The sequence below is a fragment of the Catharus ustulatus genome, chromosome 5 (assembly GCF_009819885.2).
Source record: "Catharus ustulatus isolate bCatUst1 chromosome 5, bCatUst1.pri.v2, whole genome shotgun sequence".
In the NCBI taxonomy this organism is placed as follows: Eukaryota; Metazoa; Chordata; class Aves; order Passeriformes; family Turdidae; genus Catharus; species Catharus ustulatus.
This window is the reverse complement of record NC_046225.1, coordinates 35420433-35443693: the sequence shown is the minus strand read 5'-3', so window position 1 is coordinate 35443693 and position 23261 is coordinate 35420433. Positions and strand designations below refer to the sequence as shown.

Below are 23261 nucleotides of genomic sequence, written 5' to 3'. Positions count from 1 at the left end.
AAGTTTACACATTTGTAGTCACATGTGACGTTTACAAAAAAGTAGTTTCCAGGAGGGAGGGGATGTTGGATTGAACACCAAGTGTCTTCTCCAAAGACATTTTATTCTTGGTAAAACAAAAACATCATCTTTAACAAGTGCTTCCTAAACCCTGACAATACTTAGGCTTTTATCCTAAATCTTACATTAAAAAATGTTTTTTTTCTATTAACTTGAATATTTAACTGTAGGGATTTGGTTTAGAATCCTAGTTTTTCTTTAAAGAAAGCAATTAAAAATTTCTAATGCTTACACCGGGTTATCTGAGGTGAATGAATTCTGGACTCTTTGGTGTAATTAAAAAATACTTCATTTCATTAACACAATGACTTTAAATTAGGAATTTGAAAAGTGTTCTGGTTTTCATTAACTGTAATCTCTTGCCTATGTTTTTTTTTATGAGCTAAAAGTGTGCTGACATCTTACTAGACATTAGGTGATGCTGTCATTTGGTACTTACTTTACCTTGCCATTCGAAGGTTCAGGCAGTCTTTCAATCTCAAGTCCAGGCTGCTCAAAGACATAATACAGATTGTACTCTCTACAATTTTGCAATTTAAATAGATGAGGTAGGTAAGTTAACATAGTTAATACTTGCCAAACAACTTTTTTATTTTTAAATACTATATACTTCACTTATTGCAATCTCTCCCTATGTTCTTCCTAATGTAATACAAAATTCCCCCCACTTTAACCTCATTGCTTATTTCCTATTTTACCATATAGGAATGCTGTGTTCTAAATAGCTCCACAGGTTGAAGTGATCTTTCTGGCCTCTCATGGTCTGGTCTGGAGTAGGTGCACAAAAGTCTATAAACATTGATGAGATGCAGATATTTCAAAATCAGTTCATGTGCTAAAAGTGCAGCTGTTTAAAGGGAATGATGGGAAATGAGTGGATTAAATAGACACACTGTGCTCCCATTCCAGTGCATTGTCAGTGCTGCAGTCAGTGCAGCAGTGTGTGTTATCCAACCCCAATATCCCTTGCATGCAAACAATGCAGATGTAACCTTCCATCGGAGATATTCTGCAGGATTGTGCTTTTGTCTTCCGCTACCTTGTAATGGTATATTTCAAATCTCAGCTTATGGAAGAAAAATGCTGAAAATGTTTATTGCCACAGAAATACCTATATTATCCTGTAAATATGTATTTTTATTGCTTTTCATTTCTTTTTTCATGATTAGCGATGTGAGGTTTTCATATTCTTTGATTCCAGTTGCATCAAACTATAGGTCCTTGCCTGGTTGTTTCAAAAGCAATATTCTTAAAAATCGACTAAAGATAAATATTTGTGTTCCTGTACTACAGGCAAACTTTGTTTCATTGTGTCATCAAGCTCCAGTAGGAATTTATACAGCACTTTTTTTGTATTTAGAAAGCATTCCTCAATAACTCTGGAAAATTGTATCATACATTTTCTGAAAATAAGTCATTAAATAGTAATAGTATTGTAGAACACAGCCAGGCAGATGACATTTGTCAGATGGATGCTCTTTTGGAAGTATATCCTTGCTTTTCAGGACACGCTCATGAAATGCTTGAATTAAGTTATGTAACTATAGCTATTTCATACATGTTTTTTGCTTTGGAAAGTAAACAAGAAAAAAAAAGATTATATAGTTAGGTGGACTATCTAGAAAGAAAAGTTATCTCCTAAATTGACTTTTCCATAATCGCGTAAGGATATTTTGTTTCCATGCTGAAATGTTGAGTAATCAAAGTGAGCATGAATCATTATGTGAGAAGAAATTCAGTATAAAGAGATCCTACCATTTTCTTGGCATGGTGGTGGTACAATTTTTACTTAATGGCCTTTAAATAATCTGACATGTGTTCTACACTTTATCTGTTTTTACCTTCTGTGTTTTTCTAAACTTTGGCACTTGAAAGTGCACCATGCATTTTTAGACTAGGAATTCTCAAACAGTGCTGTCTCCTAAGGTTTTAGTACCCCTATATACTTGACACTCTTCATGAAAAACACAGCCTATCTGTAACTTCATCTTTCTTGGGATTAATAGGGAAATAAAAGAGCATGAAGTGCAGCTCAGATTGGTTGTTTTGCTGTCATTCTTTCACCCAGAGAGGCAACTCACTGCTGTGCAGCACACACTGTAAAGCTGGTGTAACTGGGATGAGATGGTGACGCTCTGTTGGAACAATTGGCTTCTGTTGGAACAATTCTCCCATATTGCGCTATATTGTAACTGAACTTTCAGAAAAAATGACCAAGAAGAAGAAACAAATACGGTCATGCAGATGAATCTTCTTTTGAGTGGGTTTTGCATATTTTGATTTCAGCACTGATATTTGGTGTAATACCAAATTATAGGCTGAAGTTTTCTCTCTTAAGTTGAATGCAGTTGTTAGTTAGTCCCACTTCAACAAAATCTAACCTTAAATAAGATGAATGAACAGTGCTTGCAGTATTTTGAAAACACAGCAGAAACAACTTAATCTTTAAATTTTGCCCATTGCACCACGGTTTTATGCCAGAATCGCTTTGGCAGTTCTATTGTTAGCAACAATTTCCTCAAGATAGCTTCATTTTTATAGTGAATTTTTAATGAAATATATTTTCTCCTACCTATGAAAGCTTCATGATATTGCTGACATCCCTACATGTATAAGCAACAATAACAATTGTTTCTCGAAAGTAGTGAGTCTAAACTAACTTTCAGACTAAAATGCAAACTGTGTAGAGCAATAGTCAAAAATCTATAAAAATCATGGAAGACTCCACAGATAGACAGGTATGTGGATTTAGATATTTTTAATATTCAGATTCTTTCTTCAGTCTGCCAAGTTACAATTTCTTTCTCTGAGGAAGTTTGAAAGAGTTGGGGATAAAATTGCACTGTGTGAAGGAGTGAGTTTAATACTCCAAGTTTTGTTTATCATTTTGCATGTGTCTGAAATAGTTTTTTATTCTCAGTGCATCCCTTGTTTAACTTTTTTCTTTATAAAATTCTTGTTATTTTATTAATTTCAGGTATTTTTAAAATTTTAATTTAATCTACATCTCTTAGCAGTGTGTTTAGTCTAAGACAACTTGTTGGGAAGAAACATAAAAAATATGTATTGACATTTTTAATCTTTGGTGTTATTTTAGAATTGTGATTTTATATAACTTACATTGATTTAAATATATTAACTAGCGTATTGTGAGCTTTCAGGTCGCATGCCTGAGCTGTTGAAAATTCTTTTCTACTTTAGGAGAGACTTGTAGAAACAGAATTGCTATTACAAAATAGATGTTTTGTAATAGTAAACAAAAGTATTTTTCACAAGCTTGATTCAATGTATGTCAGTCTTACTTCTTAAATTGGGCTAATCCATTATGCCTTTCCCTTTTTATCTGCCTTGTTACTAAGCAATCTGCTGTAGACTTAACTGTCAGTTGAAATGTAGCCAAAAATAATAAGGTTAAATCATTGCCTGCCACCTTTAGTAATAAAATAATGTAATTTCTCTGAAATAAATTGTTTGACAGCATACAGTGTACTTTTGCAGCTGAAGAACCAAAAGTGCTGCTTCCAGGTGCTCTACCAGCACTGATTTGTTTTTCTAATAAAGGTAGATTGTGTCAAAAGGGGCATCTCAAAATTAAGATTTGTGTCTCTTGCCCAAGCAATGCTCAGCCAAAATCACCCAATTCTAAGTGGAAAAATTTAAAAACTTCTAGAGACCTGATCTGGGTAGTACTGTTACAATGAACTTGTTGCTGAGGTACATTGACAAATAAAAAAAGTTGTTGGTAAATGGGGAGCAAAGAAAAAACAACCCCCACAAAAAAAGCCAACAAACCATGGCTGGCCCTTCTGCCCCATTCTCTCCCCTTGAGAAATCCCACAAAGAAAACCCTGTAAAAAACTTTTCTTGAACAAGACTAATGAATAGACAGTGATAAAAATGTAACATGCTTGATTGATCCTGAAGTATTCTTTGGGTCTTTACAGAAATAGATGGTCTCTAAGGTCTCTTCCAACCCTCAAACATGGAGTCATACTGTGATTCTGTGTGTGTTTTTTTTTTAAGTAGTTTTATATTTTTCCTAAAATAGAAAGCATCTAGGCTGTAAGGAAAAGTTAATAAAAGGATAGGACAAACAGGTAAATTAAAGAAGTACCAGTGTTTATTAAAGAACTCTCCTGTCACAGCAGTAGGATACAGATACAAAATTCTGTATGTAAATTTGTATGTTAACTTTCAAATGGGATGGCCAGTAAAACAAGAGAAGTCACATTTCTGAAAGTGCAGTGGAGATTATAGTTAAATATTCAGGTTTCTTAAACTTTAGATTTAATTTTGTCATGAAAATAACATTCTCTAATTCATAGTTTCATATAACCAATGTATCATCAGTTGTCTTTCAACCACGCAAGATTTTCTTTGCTCAGAGTCTTGGTTCAATAGACACATCTCCTGTTTTTCTCTGATCAAAATGCTAGTTGCATGTCTTTATTGTTAATTTATTCAACAGTTGTTTTCATTTTAAATAGTAGTACTTGTTTGCTGAAAAGCTTTTTATCCAGACTCCTGGTTTTTAGGTAATATACATGCTTAGCAGGTTACTGATGAGATAAAAAGGCATCTGTAGATCTGGTTGATGCTTCATGGATAGATTTGCACATTAATTGTTCTTTTCTTAAGCTTGAGTTAGTTGAAAATGTGGTCTCTTGGCATTATGCCTAGCTGCATTTGGCTTGAAATTCTATACCTTCTTGGCTACTTTTTGTAAAGAAATTCAAAATTACATAAAAATTTCAAAATTAAGTTTACCATATCACTAACTTTGGCCATATTTTCACCTTCATTTTAAGCCAACCTAAAGTGATTGCATGAAGCAGTCCTTTACCTCTCTTCCATGTTCTTTATCAGGTAATGATCTGTGTTGAAGTTGGCGTGGAACACACCTGATCAACACTCACCCTACCCTCCCTGGCCCCCTGTGTTTGTGATAGGAACCACCTTTGTCTAAAAAGTAATTTACTAAATGCTCAGTATTGAATATGATGGTATTCTAGAAAGCATTTCTGTAAGTTTCAGCACCTCAGCAGATGAAAATATCTGACTCTTAAAACTGAATTCATACTTTGTCCAATATTACAGATACGCTTCTGTTTAGAAAAGGGTGTGTTGGTGTATCTGGCCAAAGTTCAGTCTTTCAGTGTGAAGGACTTGAAGCACATAATGGACACAGTATTCACTGGACATCTAGATGAATATCCTGTCAGCTAATTTCTGCTGACTTGTGTGCTGTAGGGGTGTACCAGATCTGCTTCCAGCTGCCCAGGATGTATACAGATGGAAAAGAAGGATTGGAGGGGAGTGTCTGCAGATTGTACCTCAAGGCTTCTGTTCATGAGCTTCTGTTCTGTACTTGCCAGAGAAGTCACAGGTATCCTCATTACTTAGTTTGAGTTAGTTTTGTTTAAAAACCACTAGATATTCCTTGCAAGACAGTACTGTTGTGAAAAAATGTTATCTTGCACTGAGGTTGTAGCATTCTCCAAAAGAAAGAGTTAAGTCTATGATAAAAAGCAGATTGATAAAATGGTAGGAAATGCCAGAGCCAATGCTATACAAGAACTTTATCTTTCTTTTTGGATAGGTTTATAATGCAATCCTAATTCTGTTGCTTTCTTCCAGGGGATCTTCAGTCACATAACACACCAAATGGACATACTTCCCTTTTATTGTGTCAGGAAATTGTTGTCAGTGCACTCTTACGTCTTTTATTATATGACAGCCAGACAGTTAAACTAAATTTCTCATCTATTTTAATATGTCTTTATTCCCTGTACTTTTTGAGAAGTCTGCAAATAGCAAGTAATTTACAACTGTCTCACACATTGTCCCTCTGTGTGATATGTCTTTTTACAGATAGATGATTGTTCTGCAGATGAAAGCAAATAAATTACATGTGGGATGTGGATATCCAAGGATTTTTTGGTTCATATTTCACATTGCACAGCATTTATATATTCAACTAATTTTTTGTTTTAGTTTATCAAATAATTTTTACCCAAATTGTACGTCAGGTTCTGAAGAACTCAGGAGAGCACAAATATACTCAGTGCAAAACAGAACTTTGCTGAAGTTATCTAAGATCAATAAAGCATTACTTTCCTTTCCATCTCCCTAGTTCATTCATTACACATCTTTCAAATTCTTCAGTAAATGAACAAGATTTATGCAAGCATTAATCTCTTGACACTGGTTCATTCCTGTAGTGGGTCTGTACTGCCCAACTGAGTAAACTTGATGCCATCTGATCCACCCATGTTCTTAAAGCAAGATAAGCTAACAAGTGTAATTCCTGATGGACTTATCTAAGCCTGCTTGCAAAGACAATTATTCAGATTCGAAAAGCTTCTCCAATGATTTAAGATGTCACTGCCCTTCTTAAAAAGTCTTCCTAGTATCTATCTTAATACTTCTTTGCAATTTTAGACAATTACTTCTTGTAACATTGATTGTGGTATTCTTTTCAGGTACCTTTCAGATGTCTTTTGCTTATTTCACAGCTGTTATGTGAATCATCTTTTCTTAAAACCCAGTCCTTCAGACACTTTTTGATGACTATTTTCTGGGTTTCTTACTCTCGTTGCTCCTTTTTCATTTAATTCCTGTCGTGTTTGAAACCTTGTCACAAGCTGTGCAGTGCTGCCAGAGTTATGTAAAATTATCTTACATGTTTTGTAGGTTGCACTAGCATTTATATAACATTTATCAACACCACTCAATTGTTCTTAATGATCACTAGACTTCTATTTTTCATTTAAAATGGATGTCTAGCCAGTTACTCCAGCTTGTTTTTAATGTCTTATTTTGTCTATGTAGCATAGCAGTTTTCTGTTTTGAATTACATTTTATTTTAGCCTATTTTAATATTACAACTATTTTAATTATATTTCTATCTTCTAAAATTCTTCCATGTTTAATAAGATATCCTTTAGCTCATCTTCCACCCCTCTAGAATCATGGAATAGATAAGAGTTGTAAGGGACCCAGAAGAATCCTCATGTCCGGTTCCTGGCTTACACAAAATATTCCCAAGAGTCATACCATGTGTCTGAGAGCCTTCTTGAACTCTGTCAGGCTGGTGCTGCGACCACTTCTCTGGGGAGCCTGTTCCAGTGTCCAGCCAGCCTTTGGGTGAAGAACCTTGTCCTAATATCCAGCCTAAACCTCCCGTAACACAACACAGACCATTCCCTTAAGTCCTGTCACTGGTCACCACAGAGGAGAGACCAGTACCTGCTCATCCTTTTCCCTCATGAGGAAGCTGCAGGCTGCAGTGAAGTCTCCCCTCAGTCTTCTCCAGGCTGAACAGACCAAGTGACCTCAGCTCTCTTCACACAGCTTCCCCTCAAGGCCCTTCACCATCTTTGTGACTCTCCTTTGAGAGGCTCTCTAATAGCTTAATATCTTTTTTATGTTGTGGCACCCAAAACTGCCCCCAGCACTGGAGTGAGGCTGCCCTAGTGCAGAGCAGAGCAGGGCAATCCTCTCCTTGCCTGGCTGACCATGCTGCACCTGATGCCTGCCAAAGCATGGTTGGCTCTCCTGGCTGCCAGGCCAAAATGACTCAAATTTAACTTGCCACCAGCCAGGACTCCCAGTTTCCTTTTCACAGCACTGCTTTCCAGCATTTCATTCTCCAGTTCATCTGTACATCCAGGGTTGCTTCCCCCATTCTGGGTACAGAATCTGGTACTTTCCTTTTCTGATCTTCATACAGTTGGTGATTGCCCGTCCCTCTTATTTGTCCAGATCTCTCTGCAGGACCTCTCTGCCTTGGAGGGAGTTAGCAGCTCCTCCCAGCTGAATATCATTGGCAAACTTACTTCATATGCTTTTGAGTCCTGCATCCAATTGTTTATGAGGACCTTGAAGAGCACTGGCCCTGCAGTAGAGCTGTGTGGAACCCCAGTAGTAGCACCAGGGTGATGTACCCCACAGCACTTTGTGTCCAACCCATGAACCAGGTGCTCACCCATGGCATGATGGGTTTATCCTACTGTCTGCTGGACATTTTATTCAGAAGGGCACTGTGAGAGACAGTATTGAAAGCATGACTGAAATCCAGAAAGATTATATCAACTGGCTTCCTTTGGTCATTGTAAAAGGAAATTGTCAAGTTGGACTTCCATCTCATCTTTATCTTCCATCCTCATTAAACTGTCCTGGCTGTGATTGCATTGTCCTTCATATGTCTTCCTGGAACTCCCAGAATAATCATCTCCGTAATTTTACCAGGCATGGAAGTGAGACTGGGTCAGCATTTGCCGGCTTCCTGTTAATTCTCCAGGTTCCCAAGACCATTGAAAGGTTGTGGAGAGGGATCTGGTTTGGAAATTGGGTAGCTCTTTGAGTACTGCCCTGGCATGAATCCCCTCACACTGCCTCTCATTTTGGGCCACTATTTCTCATTGTGTCCTCATAGCATGCATGTCGTTGATTTATTTTTCTGTGGAATTTTTCAGGTATGTTGCTTGGTCTTCTACCAGTTTAAGATTAATATTGAAGGACGTTTGACCCGCATTTATTTAACTGGGCTATCTTTACAGTATCCTAGTGCACTGTTAATTTGGGGAATGATGTCAGAGAACTGAACCAGAGTTCAGTTCCTGGTGTTGTTAGCTGCTGATAGGAAATTGTCAGAACTGCCTTGATTCATTACCAGGTTGTGCAAGCACTATGATGTTACTTTGTTTCTGAAAACAATGAATATGTCTCTGCTGCCTGCCTGTCCTTAAAATGAGTTTAACCAGAGTAAAATTTTATCATACCATATCATCATGGGAGTACTGATTTGGAAGTGTTGTGTGCTGACCTTGCACTAAGTATTTATGTATCTCTACCTGTGCCAAGTGTTGAACATTAAGGTTTTTTAACATTTGAAAGGATAGTGTTATTTGCAGATAGGACTGAGTAGACAACTTAAAAATAAATCAAAAAGACTAAACTTGGAACTCAGGATACTAGCTGAAGTACCTATGAAGTATCTGCTAGTGTCTTCAAGAACATTTGAGTGAATCAAAGTTAGGAGCATTGGAGTCTATAAAAAATAATCTCTGCAAGAAAGTATTAAAGAATCTTCAGAAATTAAAGTACTACTCTTTTTTTCTTTACTCTTCATACTCTGTTTCTCAGTAAATCAAACCTGGAATGGTTTTATGTGTCAAATCTTAAGTGGTGGTCTCACCAAGTGGAGTAATCAAAGCCTAAAACACAAGTATCTATAGGTTTGAATCCTTAAACAACTACAGTAATTTCATGAATACAAGCCGCACTGAGTATAAGCCGCATCTCTGGGTGTTGGCAAATATTTCGTTTTTGTCCATAAATAAGCCACACCCGAGTATAAGCCGCTCTGTCATTCGCAGTGAGGACCCACGTGCAACAAAGTTGCCAAGTAGTAACAGAACCGCGGCAGGACGGGGTTTACTGGCTTGGCTCAGGCTGTGCAGGCTCGACCCGCTCGGGGCTGCCAACGGGGCCAGGTGGCCCAGCTCGGCACTACCGCTCGGGGCTGGCTGCCACCATCACTGGGCTTGGTCACCACGGCCCGGCGCTGCCCCGCCTCCTCCCCAAACCACGGCAATGGTGGCCCGGGGCCCCCACCGCCTCCCCGAGCTGCGGCAATGGCCGCACGGACCCCCCCGTCTCTTCCCCGGGCTGCGGCAGAGGAGGGAAGGAGAGAGCTCTCCCGCCTCTCTCCCCGCCCCCCATGCTGCCTGCAGGGAGCCAGGCTCCACCCGCGGCACAACAGAGTAACAATTTGTAACAATCGCGAAATGCCGGCTTTTACTGGCAGCTGCTTGGCTCGACACTCTGTCTGGCACTTCTGAGCTTGTAAATGTCAGAAAATTTTTCACATATTAGCCGCTCCTGAGTATAAGCCGCATTTCCGGTTTGGGAGAAAAATCTTAGTCAAAATGGTGCGGCTTTTATTCATGAAATTACTGTAAGTTTGAATAATAAAAACTCTCTGATCTTAAAAAATGAAAGGCATCTCTTTTTAACTGAGACAAGTATTAAATTTGAGTGATATAATCCATCCCACAAACTCCAGATATTGGTTTGAACTTTAAAATATGAATTAGGTCATGTACTTTCTGGAGAGAGGGCTGGTGGGCATCATAGTAATGCAAATACTCTCCTGTACAACCAGGATAACTGAGATAGAAAAAGTATTCAGTTGTTTCAAAATCAGCAAGGGCAGGTGCTTGCTTTGGTTCCATTTCTAGTCCTTTATGGAATATTAAGGCTGTATAGCTTTCAGTTATGTTGGGTTTTTCTTGGGAGAATTAAAAGGTTCTATTAGTGTAATTTTCCTTTAACCATGCCTTTTTGGCAAAAGGTGACGCATTCAAAACTGAAGTGCAATAATGATTTTTTTTAAGTACCCAAAATTTAAAGTATTAATCTCTGTCTTTTTAGTACTGGCAATGGTGCAAAAATGTACAGTTTTGATACAGAGATGCACTTCAGGTTATGCAAGATATAGAACTGCATAAGAATGTGACAAGACTGGAAGTCTGCTTAAAAAGTTGATAAAGTTCTGTAAATTCACAGTGCTTACAACTGCATACTAGTAGAAATCTCAAGTGCAGTCTTTCAGGAGGCTCCTTAACTACAGTGCTCCCACCCCTTACATATTTTTAGGAGAGAGAGAAACTTTGACTTTAGCATTCTCTGGAAATCATGAGACTCATATAATGGAACTGCATTACAGTGAATTCATGTGCCCCAGCAAAATATGACTCAGGGAATAAGACCCAAATTCTGGTGAGATTGCTCTGAAGTATTGTGATACATAGAAAACACTTAATATTTTTGTTACTTTGACTGGTTTTCTGACTCATATGCTTCTGTGTCCTTTACCTATTTAATGAGACATTTGGCGTCTTGTTTTCAAATATGAAGTGTTCTCCATGTAACAATCTTTCTTTTTTCACTTTTTGAAAAAGCACTTTGTAGATGCTCCCCTCTCCTTGATTTTTTGTTTGTTTATCCTTATAATACATTGACAAAAGATCCCAGAGAAAGGTCTCTATGCAAAGAACTGTTTTATTGGAAGAAAAATTCAGCTTTTCAGTAAGAGTGACAATGTTTACAATGATATTATTATCTCTGTATGTGGTTTTTAACTACATTATTTTTATGTGCTTGAAACAACAATTTTGTTTCTCAGATAGAGTTAGCTTCTAAGTGGTTTCTGGATTGGAGCTGTAAGTACACAGATCAAAACCTCAGAAATTAATCTGTTTCTGTATCAATAAAGATAGTCACTATGTAGAATTACATTAGGCACTGGTTTTCATTTTATTCATTAATGCTTTTTTACCAGGATACTGTAATCCTAAAGATAAAAATTCATTATAAATTCTATAAAAATTGACTGTTTATTGCTTCCTATCAATAATGAATATTGCTGCTATATTTATTTGCTCATAGAATACAGATAAAACCAATGCAGTCTACTTCCATTTAGCATGGATATTCAAATCAGTCTCACACCACAAGTGCATTCATGCTTGAATTGAGTCTGAAACTGTAGCCAGGTTAGGAACCAAAAGCTTTCTTTATTTTTCTAATGAAAGTAGCATATACTGCAGAAGACTTTTCTTCACAAATGTATATGAAGATAGAAGCATTTAATGAAGGATTGCTTCAAATTTCTTAGAGCTAGATATTTTTTAAAATATTTTTATATTAATAATAGTCATTCTGTCTCCTTACAGTGCAAATTAGACTATCAAGCCTGTGTCTCAGCAAAACAAATTTCAGTGAAATGTGAAGGACGTTGCCCTTGCCCTTCTGACAAATCCACAAATGCAGGCAGAAATGACAGGAGAGGTGAGTGATGGCAATTTGTGTAATATTTTTAATACTCATTTCCAGAAGGAAGGAAGATTTTGGACACAGAATAATACAGTTATCAGAAGCACTCATTATTCTTGAAGAAAACCAGCTTTATTTTGTTCAAGGTCGTTTCTTTGCCAAGGGTTTTGAAATTGTTCCTACAGTAAAATACCATAATATTTTTCAAATGAGTTATTGTAGTATGAGTTACTGCTGTTCTCTTTTTCATTTGCTGTTTAATACTCCTTGTATTTAGGATAAGAAATTACAGTAATTTCACACGTATAAGCCGCACCCTTTTGGCTAACATTTTGGTCCCAACCCGGAAGTGTGGCTTACACTCCGGAGCATCCAATATATGGACAAAATTCTGAAATTTACCAACCTGGAAGTGCGAACCACGGGCCGAGCCAAGCTCACGAATTGAGCACCTGCCCATAAAACCCACGATCGTGTGATTGTTACAAATTGGTTACTTTGTTGCTCAAGCATCCTTGCTGCGAACGAAAGTGTGGTGTGCCTTATATATGGACAAAGTATGAAAAATTGCTGACACCCAGAAGTGCGGCTTATACTCCGGTGCACATTATACTCATGAAATTACTGTAATTCCTTGCTCCTCAGTGTTTTCAGTTGAATGTTCAAGAAAACAAAGTGTGGTGGAAAGGAAAGAAACTTAGAGGTCCTTTTTGGTCATAGGAGCAAGCAGTTGAGCTGTAGAACTGTTAGTAATGACAGTGAGTAATATGCAAGTGAGTTCATTTGAAAAGTGCATGATAGGAGTAAATCAGCTTCCTTTTGGACATCAAATGAGATTATACTACTAGAAAATGAAGTTGCTTTGCAGTGCTTCTTAGTCATTGGAGCAACTGGAACAAACTGGGGAGAAAAAATGGTGGCTAAGCATATTTGTATTTCAGTGGCTCCCAGGTGATTATGGAAGGTGGTTGTTAAACAAAACATGATACCATATTTGGTGCTTCTGAAGAGAGAGCTGTCCTGAAGTTTTAGGCTACCATGGACCTGAATCTGTCAAGAAAAGCATGATTGGAGGTCTGCAATTTTAAAATTTCTTTAGACTGGTCTCTGTTAGATGCATTGTTTTGTTCTTTCTGTATAGGAACAGTTTTGATGAGTAAAATACATTGCAAATACAGCGAAATTAGTTTTAAAGATGATGTTTTTTTCCTGTAGCAACCTTATAACAAGAAAGGAAATAAATTCTGCATTCTTGCATTGAGATTGATATTTCATTATAGTTTGAAGCACTGTTCCAGATTTATTGTGCAGGATAGTCTTACTTTCCATTATAAGCTACTGCCCAAACTATATTTTTTTTCCTAGTTTAAGAAACAAATTGATGTTCTTTTAACAATGAGTGAAAATGGCCACTATAAAGATTAAACTGTATGTAGGCATACAAGTCAATTAAAAAAACTGCTTTGAAACACTTCCTTAGGTCCCTTTTTTTGTCTTTGTCAATATAATTGATTATGTAATTAAATATTAATTGAATATTTGGAATTAAATACTCCCTGTGCTGTAACCCCTCTGCAAAATGATAGTCTTGACGTTTTTTAAAGCATTAATTTACAATTTCATGTAGTATCTTGAAAATAAATAGATAAATATGTCATCTTCTCACATTTTTCAACAAAATGAAAAGTACTGGGAGACCCAGCAGCCTCTGGCTAATGTGGCCCCTTTGATAAGATACACAGTGAATGTAACCTTAATGTGGTTGCAGCATCCTCTAGCAATAGTTTCTGTATCTCCAGGACAGATGTGAGAATATTGCTTAACAATGGGCATGAAGCGAAATTAAGATAATGAGGCGAAAAGCATCTCTCTCTGAGTAGTGGGGCTACCATTCTCCATTGTTAGTCTTTTAATATGTTATCATTGCCTTTAGTTTTTACCAAAATAAGATCAGCATTTTCTCTCCTGGCAGCTGTTTTATCTGATGCAGTTATTTTTGTCCTTGTGTGTATTCTATCAAGCATATTTAATTTTTCATACTCCTGTGCTAAAATGCTTTAAAAAATCTGGTGACAACTTTTTTTTGCTTCAAATACTGGATTTTTTAAAAATTAAGAATGAATTCTTCTTGATTATTTAAGTTACCAAGAAGTCAAGACTACTTGTGCCTGTTTATATAAAAGAGAAGGAATAAAGGTCTCATAGGTATAGGAATTAACTCTAATCCTATCCTGACAGATTGTCAGAGCAAGCAAAATACAGGGCTTTTCCAAATGCTACATTTTGTTGCAATGCTGAAATTTGTTAATACATTTTCTTTACAAGGCCAAAAGCCAGGAGACTTGAAAAACATGAGAATGAGCTGAGTATCACTAGTGAAATTTCAGCTTTTATTGTGACAGAATGCAAAATTTCTTGCAACAGAAATTCTGGTAACAAAAGTTATAAGAACACAATTTTTGTCTTTAAATGGAACTCTGTAAAATGTTGTGGTGATTGAACTTGATGATCTTGGATCTTTCCAAACTTAATGTTTCTATGGTTCCATGATTCTAAGCTGCATATGTCAGTTGCTTACAAATCTGATGAAGCCAAACAGGCAAAGTAAAGTTACTATTGCTTTTTCAGGGATAACTTAAGTAAGGGTTTCCTAAAACAGCCCTGCCTGGGCTGTTTAAGACAATTTTTCATCTTTCAGATTGAAATTACTAATTTTTTTTTTTTTTTTTTTTGGGACGGGTGAATCTGGAGAGCAAACTATGTGTATAAACTTGACACAAATAGTCTTAGTGTGGATCCCTATACTCTTTTGGGAAGCAACATTAAACCACTATTCAGAAAAACATACTTTCTTTTTTAAGTGGATGTTAACTTAATAATGAAATCATAGGGTCTTTTTAGTTGGAAGCCGACTATGAAGTTTGTCTAATTCTTATCTCTGATGAATGCATGAGGTGAGGGAATCCAGGCTTTTGCAAAGGCTGTCTCATTTTAATGACACATTTAGAAACATTGAACCCAGATGATGTGCAGGGTCTCTTAGGTTAAATCTGTAAATGAAAGGGCTAAGAACTTGATTTGGCTCTGGATATGTAAGTTGTTAAGAAAAACAAAAGTTACAAGCAAAGAAAACCACAAACCCTATAACAAAAAAGCCCACAATAAAATAAAAACCTTTACCATCTCTGTCTTGAATGTAATTTAGATAAAACCATGGGTATCATATATACTATAAACTACAACAGGTACTCCAGTAATTTTTAAAAAGAGACAGAAAAGACAAATGTTTACAAATGAGAGAGGGACATCTGCATAGCATTAGAGGCAGTGTTAGGGGAAGACCAAGTTAGAAATAAATGAATATGGGGAATACAGAAGTGAGGGAGGGATTTGCAAGTTATGTAGAAGCACATAGAGAAAAGGTAAAGCAGAGTGAATGGGAAGCAGTACCACTTGGGACAGAGGTGTTCAATAAGAGACATGTGAGGAAGCATCTTGTTTTCCAGGCATAACCATTGCCTCATGTCCTACTTTTGCCCCAGTCTCCTTTTCAAGTACAGTAATTTCATTACTATAAGGCGAACCCTTTTTACTAGATTTTTTCCCCGAAACCTGGCCCGGGCGCAGTGGGAACAAGAAGCGCGAGCCCACAATAGCCGCAAGCAGAGCCCACCCAGCGGTGGCATCGGAGCAACGGCAGCATGGCCGGGCGGCCGAGGCGGCGAAGCCCCCGGGGGCCGCCGATAAGTGGCACCGGCGAAGTCCCCACAGCCACCGAAAAGCAGCGCCGGCAAAGCCCCTGCGGCCGTGGCAAAGCAGCGACAAGTGGCGCAGCCACGGGGAAGCGGGGAGAAGCCGCGACGCCTCCACCAACTGCGGGGAAGTGGCGACAAGCGCCACCGCCGCTGGCCAGGGGGAAGCTGGGACACAGCGCAGCCATACGGTGGGAGCTGTGAGCCATGAGCCGTGCCAGTCGGCACTGGGGGTGGGCGGGAGTGCCAGGGCCCGCTGCATGGGGAGGGAGCCTGGGCCTGCATTTAAAGGCTACACCGATCTTTGAAAAATGTTTGCAAATTGAGCACCTGCCTGTAATTCGTTACTTTGTTGCGCGCCGTGCGGATCCTCACTGCAAAAAAAAGTGCGCCTTATAGTCCGGTGCACCTTATATGATCAACGAAGTTGCGAAATTTGCCAACTCCCGGGGGGTGCGCCTTATAGTCTGGTGTGCCTTATGGTCGTGAAATTACTGTATGTACCAGGATTTGGGGTATCCGGGTCATACTGAGCTGCACAGCTGTAATGAAAAGATTTCATTGAGCTGGAATCTGCAGATCTTTATTTTCCTAAGCACTTCTGAGGCTTTTTTCAGTGGTTATGTGGAACCAGAATCTAGGAAGGATTCTATACACTTTGGTTTTTATGAAACTGAGGAGTCTGTTGTCCTTTTGGCAGTGTCTGGGTACATTTTTTTCTTTCAAGTAGTGGTCATAGTCCTTTTTCTCTGAGATGCCCTGTCCCTTGCTTATCCTGCTCTTCAGTCTTATGGGTAAGAACAAATGCAGATGATGCAAAGTGTGTTCAGTGAAGACCGCTGGCATTTCTGCAGAAATTTTGTCAGCAGATGAGCATATACCTGACAACTCTTAGATATGGTTAAATACCTTCAAAGGTATTCAAGAAAAGCATTCATTGTCAGTTGTCTTAAATTTGCTCTACTCCAGAGTACATACATTGGGAAAGTTTAATTATTCTTAAAACTAAAAATCTTGTCAGAGTGCTTTGTTTTATTACCCTGTCAAGCTGCACTAACATTCTGACAAATGCCCAGGATCCTGGTCTCTCAAACAGTCTCTTTCAAAGATTTGGCTGTGTACTACAGCATCCTTCTCAATTATGTCTTTGGGTATCTTCATCATAGAAATAAGGCTGTGGGTCAAGAATTGGCTGGGACATGTAGTCACACCCAAAAGCTCAGGGCCAGCTGAATACCCTGCAGTTTAAACGGCAAAAGCTGTATCACTGTTGGTAAAATACTGACTATGCATTTTTATTAGCTATTGAAATACAAGATTCAGTCTCAATAATTTTAGATTTTCTAATAAATCCTGTGCTAGGAACTCACTTGATATTTTTTCACTAAAATAAGAAATTTTTTAGGCTTGTATTCATGGAAATCAAAAAGGACTTCTCTTCCTTTCAGCATCTCAGGAGGACTTTGTAGGTAACAAGGAAGCTCTTACAAATGTCATACTCTTTGACTCTAAGCTTTTGCCAGAAGGTGGTGAAAAGGCAACATTGCATGCTCAGAGTATTTTCAGTTAGCATATCTGAAAGACTTTTAATCACAGAATATGACTATTCTCTCAGTTGCATCCTGTTTTATACTGAGTACTGCTAAATTGTTAATTGCTTTGTAGAGATGGGGAAAATAACAGTAGGATTAAAGACACTGGGTACTGGTTCATTCTGTGTGCATCAGTGCTTGAAAAATAAATAGAGGGACAAACAGTCAAGCAGAACTCTCTCAGATCCTCTGGTTTAATTTGCATAGCATCATCTTTTCAATAAATGACCTCCACTACTCTTCATATAGTACAGGTTTAGATGCCAAAAAAGAGCTTTTGTTTTGTTTACATTCAGACAGAACACTGACTGGTTTCAAGACTCCACAAATAAAGAGATTGAAGGCCAAGAATACTATTTGTTTTAGCTCCTTAATCTCTACTTTGTATTCCTTGCTGTCAATGACAGATACTACTGTTTTGTAATGCCGTCTTTCTCTTTTGAAAAAGTAACTACAGGACATCAATAGAATAAAACTCCCATGTTCCAGCCAACATGTACTAGGCCAATTAGGCCTGATATTATCAGTTATGGGGTAGCCAGAAGAGGCCATTTGTAGGAGACAGTGAGCAAAATTCCCATCTGTAAGTTGAAGAGGTTCATGCTTTGTGGTTGAGGATAAAATTTAACTTTTAAACTTGGAATATGACAGAAAATAACCTACCTAAGAGAATTGCTGTTATATTATAGTGCTGTTTGAGCTTTATTTACAAATATGGTAGTATGTTCTAAATTTTTTTTAAAATATCTAATTGTGACATTTAATTTCACACTGTCATGCTTGTTACAGAAAATAAAGCCTATAAAAAGAAGCGCAAAGGGAAATGTTTTGGTTGTCATCACGTGCAAGCTGCTCTCAATTAACTTTCTCTGAGGAATATGCACAATAAATGGAAGGAGGTAGTCTCAGTAGTCTTGGAGTATAGGTGGCAGCAACATTTATCATATGTGAGTTAAATTTTCACTAGCTAATTGTCAGCTTTCTAGTTTACTGTTCTTCTTAGTCATATTCAGTAAGGTTTTTTTAATGTAATTCCTACTATAGTTTTATAGAATGCAACAATAAAAGAAATTCTCTATGCTTTTCTGGTTGCTTAATTTTCATTAGAAAATTTTGCTGATTTTTCTCAATATAGTCTTTAGATGAAGCCTGAAATACAAGAGCATAGCATAATGATGAGTGGTATCAGTGGAAGCACTCAGATCCAGGAGTTTGTCTTATGGTGTACTGATATACACTGCTTCAGCTTGGTGTCATTGTGGGCTCACAAAAAAAAAAAATTGAATCCGGGCTAATATTTCTGTTCTTGCCTTTACTGCTGGCATCAGTGTGAATCATACTATTGATTGAAATGTAAATAGGCTATAACACTGTGACTCCATTTCCTTGTTGGAGGAAAAGACATTATCCATAGCTAAGCCTTCTTATTCTACTGTTTCTGAATACCATTTTATTACTGTTTCTGAAACCTTTTGATTTTAAAAGTGCTGTGAAATTAAGATGTATTATTGTATATACATTGTAGTTCTTCAGAGGGTATTGACCTATAAGTACAGTAAATTCACGAATACAAGCCGCACGGAATATAAGCCGCACTGCTGGTGTGTTGGCAACATTGTTGCCTTTGTTAATAGATAAGCCGCACCCGGAATATTAGCCGCACTTTCGTTCGCAGCGAACTTTCACAAAATCGTCATTTAGTAACACAATCGCGGGATCGCTGGGGCTTACTGGCTTACTGCCGACCTCGGAAACATTGTTTCCAAGTGAAAAAAGACACACCCTTTATTTACAAGCTGAAAAAGACAGGAACAATAGTGTGGCCATTTTGCGAGCATTCCCAATGGATCCGCGTTGCCTTTAAACAGCCGCTCAGCCGCGTGGGCAGGCAGCTGAGCTCCAAGCAGAGCCACATCTCTGTGCTGGCACAGGAGCGGCCGTTGTAGCCCTTGCGGCCCGCGGGGGGAGCGGCCCCGTTGTAGCCCTCGCGGCCCGCGGGGGGAGCGCCACTCTGGCCCTCGCAGCCCCGCGGGGGGAGCGGCCCCGTTGTAGCCCTTGCGGCCCGCGGTGGGAGCGGCCCCGTTGTAGCCCTCGCGGCCCGCGGGGGGAGCGGCCCCGTTGTAGCCCCCGCGACCCGCGGGGCAAGCGCCGCTCTGGCCCTCGCGGCCCGCGGGGGGGGCGGCCCCGTTGTAGCCCTCGCGGCCCGCAGGGCGAGCGGCCGTTGTAGCCCTCTCCCTGCGGGCTGAGCAGCTCCCCCAGCCCTCTCCCTGCGAGCCGATTGCCCGCTTCATCCCTCTCCCTGCGGGGAGAGAGGCTCCCCCAGCCCTCTCCCTGCAAGCCCAGCCAGCCCCGTAGCCGCACAAGACTGAAAACACTTTCAAAAGTACAGAGAAATATCACACACTTTTATCGAACTGCCGAGGTAACTCACCCCGATAACAACCCCCGCCCCTCAGTAACGCCGCCATCCACAGGCAGGCAATAAGCTGTTCTCTGATTGTTTCATCGTCGGAACAACGGGAAACCATGGATTTCAGACTGTTTTGGCTCGGGACTGGACCAGCATGATACTAGGTAAGGGCAGATATCACATTTTTGTCCATAGATTAACCGCACCGGAATATTGGCCGCATTTCCGGGTTTCCACCAAAATTTTAGTCTTCTTGCTGCGGCTTGTATTCGTGAAATTACTGTAAATGTCCATCTTGCTTTTATTGCTTTTTTTTTTACTAGAATACGTAGCTTTTACTTTTCATTCTCAATGCTATTCATCTTAGACCTGTATTTGTCCAAGCATCCAAACTACTGTTTTTCACCATTTTTACTTGTTACACACATTTACAGGAATGGTGAGCTCTATGTATACATTATGTATAATTCGAAGCTGTTTGAAGATAAAGTGAAAATTGATGCATTGTGGATTTATATGCTTTGATATTTGGTCAACCTGATTCATTAAGAATGTCCTTTTTTTCTTTGTTGTATATAAGATGATGATAGACCATTTTTTTCCTTGATCTTTAATAAGATCAAGTAAATAAGATAATATTTTTTTACCAGTTTTTTAGATTTACCAGATTTTAGACCTTTACTAGATATTTTATAAATGGTAGGTTATTTCTGATATAACAGACTAATAATCTTAGCAACAATTCATTTGTATAATTAAATTATTTCCATATCTATGTTAAAAGTTTGATTTGTTAGCACAAAAATACTGCGTTACTGTATTTGTTAAAGGCATTTATTTAGAATTCATTACTGTGTTTGGGTAATAACAGAAACTCAGTGGAGCTTATTTTCTTGGCTGTTTTTTCAATGCTAAAATAATTTTTTTGCATGAGTCTTTTAAATTTTTTAACTGAATAGTTTTTTTTCCTCAAGTGACACCAAGGCAAGTAAAATTGTCAGCAGTATCTTCTTTTCATTAATCAAACTCCTTGCTAAGACTTTCTAAAAAAAGACTTATCCATCATAATTAGTTGTAATTGAATGCAGTGTGATTAGTAGCAATCTAATGTGGTGTAGAATGACAGAGAATGTGTTTGGGTTGAGAGCAATTTGACCTGTGTACCCACAATCCCTGTTCCCTTGTCAACTAGCCTGGACTTAGCTAGATACCTGGGCTTCCTTCCCCTGGAAGCTGGGAAAGGTTGGAAAGGAACTTTCTAGGCTACTTGTCAGGTATTGTCCATGAATGATGTGGAAGTGATCAGGGACCTGTGGCTGTGAAGGACTGGAGAAATGGAGATGCAGTGTATAAGCTATTTTTAGGCTCTAGAAGTGACTCAGTTTTGCTCCAGATGCCTGTTTCTCCTATAATTTCAAACTTCTCCTGCATGGAATAGTGTGTATTCACTTTGTTTGAAAAACCTTTGTAGTTTGAAAAGGATAACTAGAATTGGTGAGTATACTGCTAGCTGACCTTTCAGCTAAACCTTTTTTTGCTTTTTCTTTCTGTTCTTACAGGGATTAGAATATTTGGGAACACACATTAGAAGTATGTGTTGTGCAGAAAGAAAGTGATATCACAAATGCAGGTAGAGCAATGAGGCAGAGACATTCTAGTAAAAAGAATACTATTAATTCAGATCAGAGTGGAACTGATAGTGTAAAAAATATAAAGGTAGAATGTGCTTGAGCAGTGATCTATATTTTTGATATTCTGTGCAACTAAGTCATAATTGGAGAATGAATTAAAATTTGAACTGGACTGTTACAAGGAACAAGTGAAGGATTAAGGGAAGGTTGTCCATTCCATAATAATACTGTTTATGTAAAAATGCTAGAGTGTATACTCTGTGTTTATGAAAAATAATCCCCATAATAGTGCAGAACATGCTTAAAGATGCTTTGAAGAACTTTTTATTGTTTACAGGATGAAGTGTAATACTGAGAAAGGATTGTTAGCTGAGTGCTTGTTGTCAGTATTGCAAAGAGCTATGACACTAAAAAGATGAGAATATTACATACCCATCACTGGAAACATCTCTTTGTTCAAAATTACAAGCACCTTTGCAACAGCAATCTTCTCTAGAACCACCTTGGTTTTGCTCCTCCTTTGGCCTGTTTTTTTCCAAGTCATTCTGCTTTTTATGACTACTTTTGGAAAATTTTAGTACTCAAATCCATAGAGTTTTTCAAATCCCAGTATTTATGTTGAATCCACAAATTTACTTTTAAATGGAAAATTCCTAAGGTCTCAATGCTGTGGAAAGCACTTCTATCCTAACATGGTGGACTGCACTTGGAGAATTTGCTTCTCCTATTTCTTTTTACCAGCAGGTGAGTGTTAAACTAGCAGATCTGACCTTGTGTTAAAAATACAGTAATTTCACGATTATAAGCCACACCATTTTGACTAAAATGTTGGTCCGAACCTGAAAGTGCAGCTTATAATCAGGTGTGACTTATATATGGACAAAGAAAGAAAAGTTGCTGTTTTAGTTTGGAGGACAGATGTCTGCTGAGAAAGGCAGGAGCTTCTCTGTGAAATGGAGAATGTAAACCCCCTCCCTCAAAATTATTATAATTTTGAAATCAGGGGGCTTTCAGGCAAAGATATGGGAATTAAGAAGAACAGTTCTTTTCTAGGGAAATTAAAATAGAAATACAGTACTACAAAGAAACAAACTCCAAACCCTGACAAAGTCAGAGTACAACCTGACACCCCATTAGGTAGGGTGTTGTTAGCAGTCCTGTTAAATGGTGGTTGCAGTCCTCCTGCAGGGACAGATGTGATTCAGTTGAAGCAGTGATTCTGTAGAAGGTGCAGTTTCCCTCTGAGGGTCCAATGGTGATGTGGAGAAATCCGGTTTTCCTCTGGAGTCCAGTAGAGAAAGGGGCTCCCTTAGTGTCCCAAAACCTCTGCTTTTATTTTAGTAAGAAATGTTGGGCTCTTCCCCCTGGCTGGAGTGACTTCCAATGGGATGAAGTAATTTTATCAGTCACACAGTGGGACTCAGTGGGCCATTAGCAGAAAATGACTCGCTGGAGGAAGGATGGGTTGTGAAAAGATAAAGAACAATGCCTCGCCCGGTTTCAATGGATGGCTCATTAGCAGAATATCTCCTGCAGAGATAAGGATCACTGCCCCCACCCTCAACAGATGGTGATAGAATAGATACCTTTTATCACACTCTGTATTGTAACATGCACCTTATAATCAGGTGCGGCTTATATATGAACAAAGAACAAAAAGTTGGTGACACCCGGAGGTGCGGCTTATAATCAGGTGCGGCTTCTAATCATGAAATTACTGTTTTGTAATACAGTTTTTGAGTTCTAAAATAATGTCAGTGTTGCATATTTGCTCCCTGTGTGCGTACTGTTATCACAGGACACCGAGGACATGTATGTCCTGTGCAAGTTGTGGCTTAGACAATAGGTGTGCATGTTTGAGGAGCTGGACACAGCATGGGACTCCTTGTCCATCCTGTGTATAGGGGCCAGTTCAGGGCAAACTTCCCAAAGTCTATCACAAGCAAAGCTAGCTGGTTCACTATGATTTGTGGGA

General features: G+C 38.5%; 1 protein-coding gene across 4 annotated transcripts in view; it reads left to right on the top strand.

The window, feature by feature from the left end:
• SPOCK3 (SPARC (osteonectin), cwcv and kazal like domains proteoglycan 3) overlaps window positions 1-23261 on the top strand; it is a 188933-nt gene that overhangs the window by 118657 nt on the left and 47015 nt on the right. For all 4 annotated transcript variants that reach the window (XM_033059613.1, XM_033059612.1, XM_033059615.1 and 1 more), the window contains one exon: window positions 11802-11916. In XM_033059613.1, coding sequence (XP_032915504.1) covers window positions 11802-11916 — 115 coding nt within the window. The remainder of the gene's footprint in view (window positions 1-11801; window positions 11917-23261) is intronic.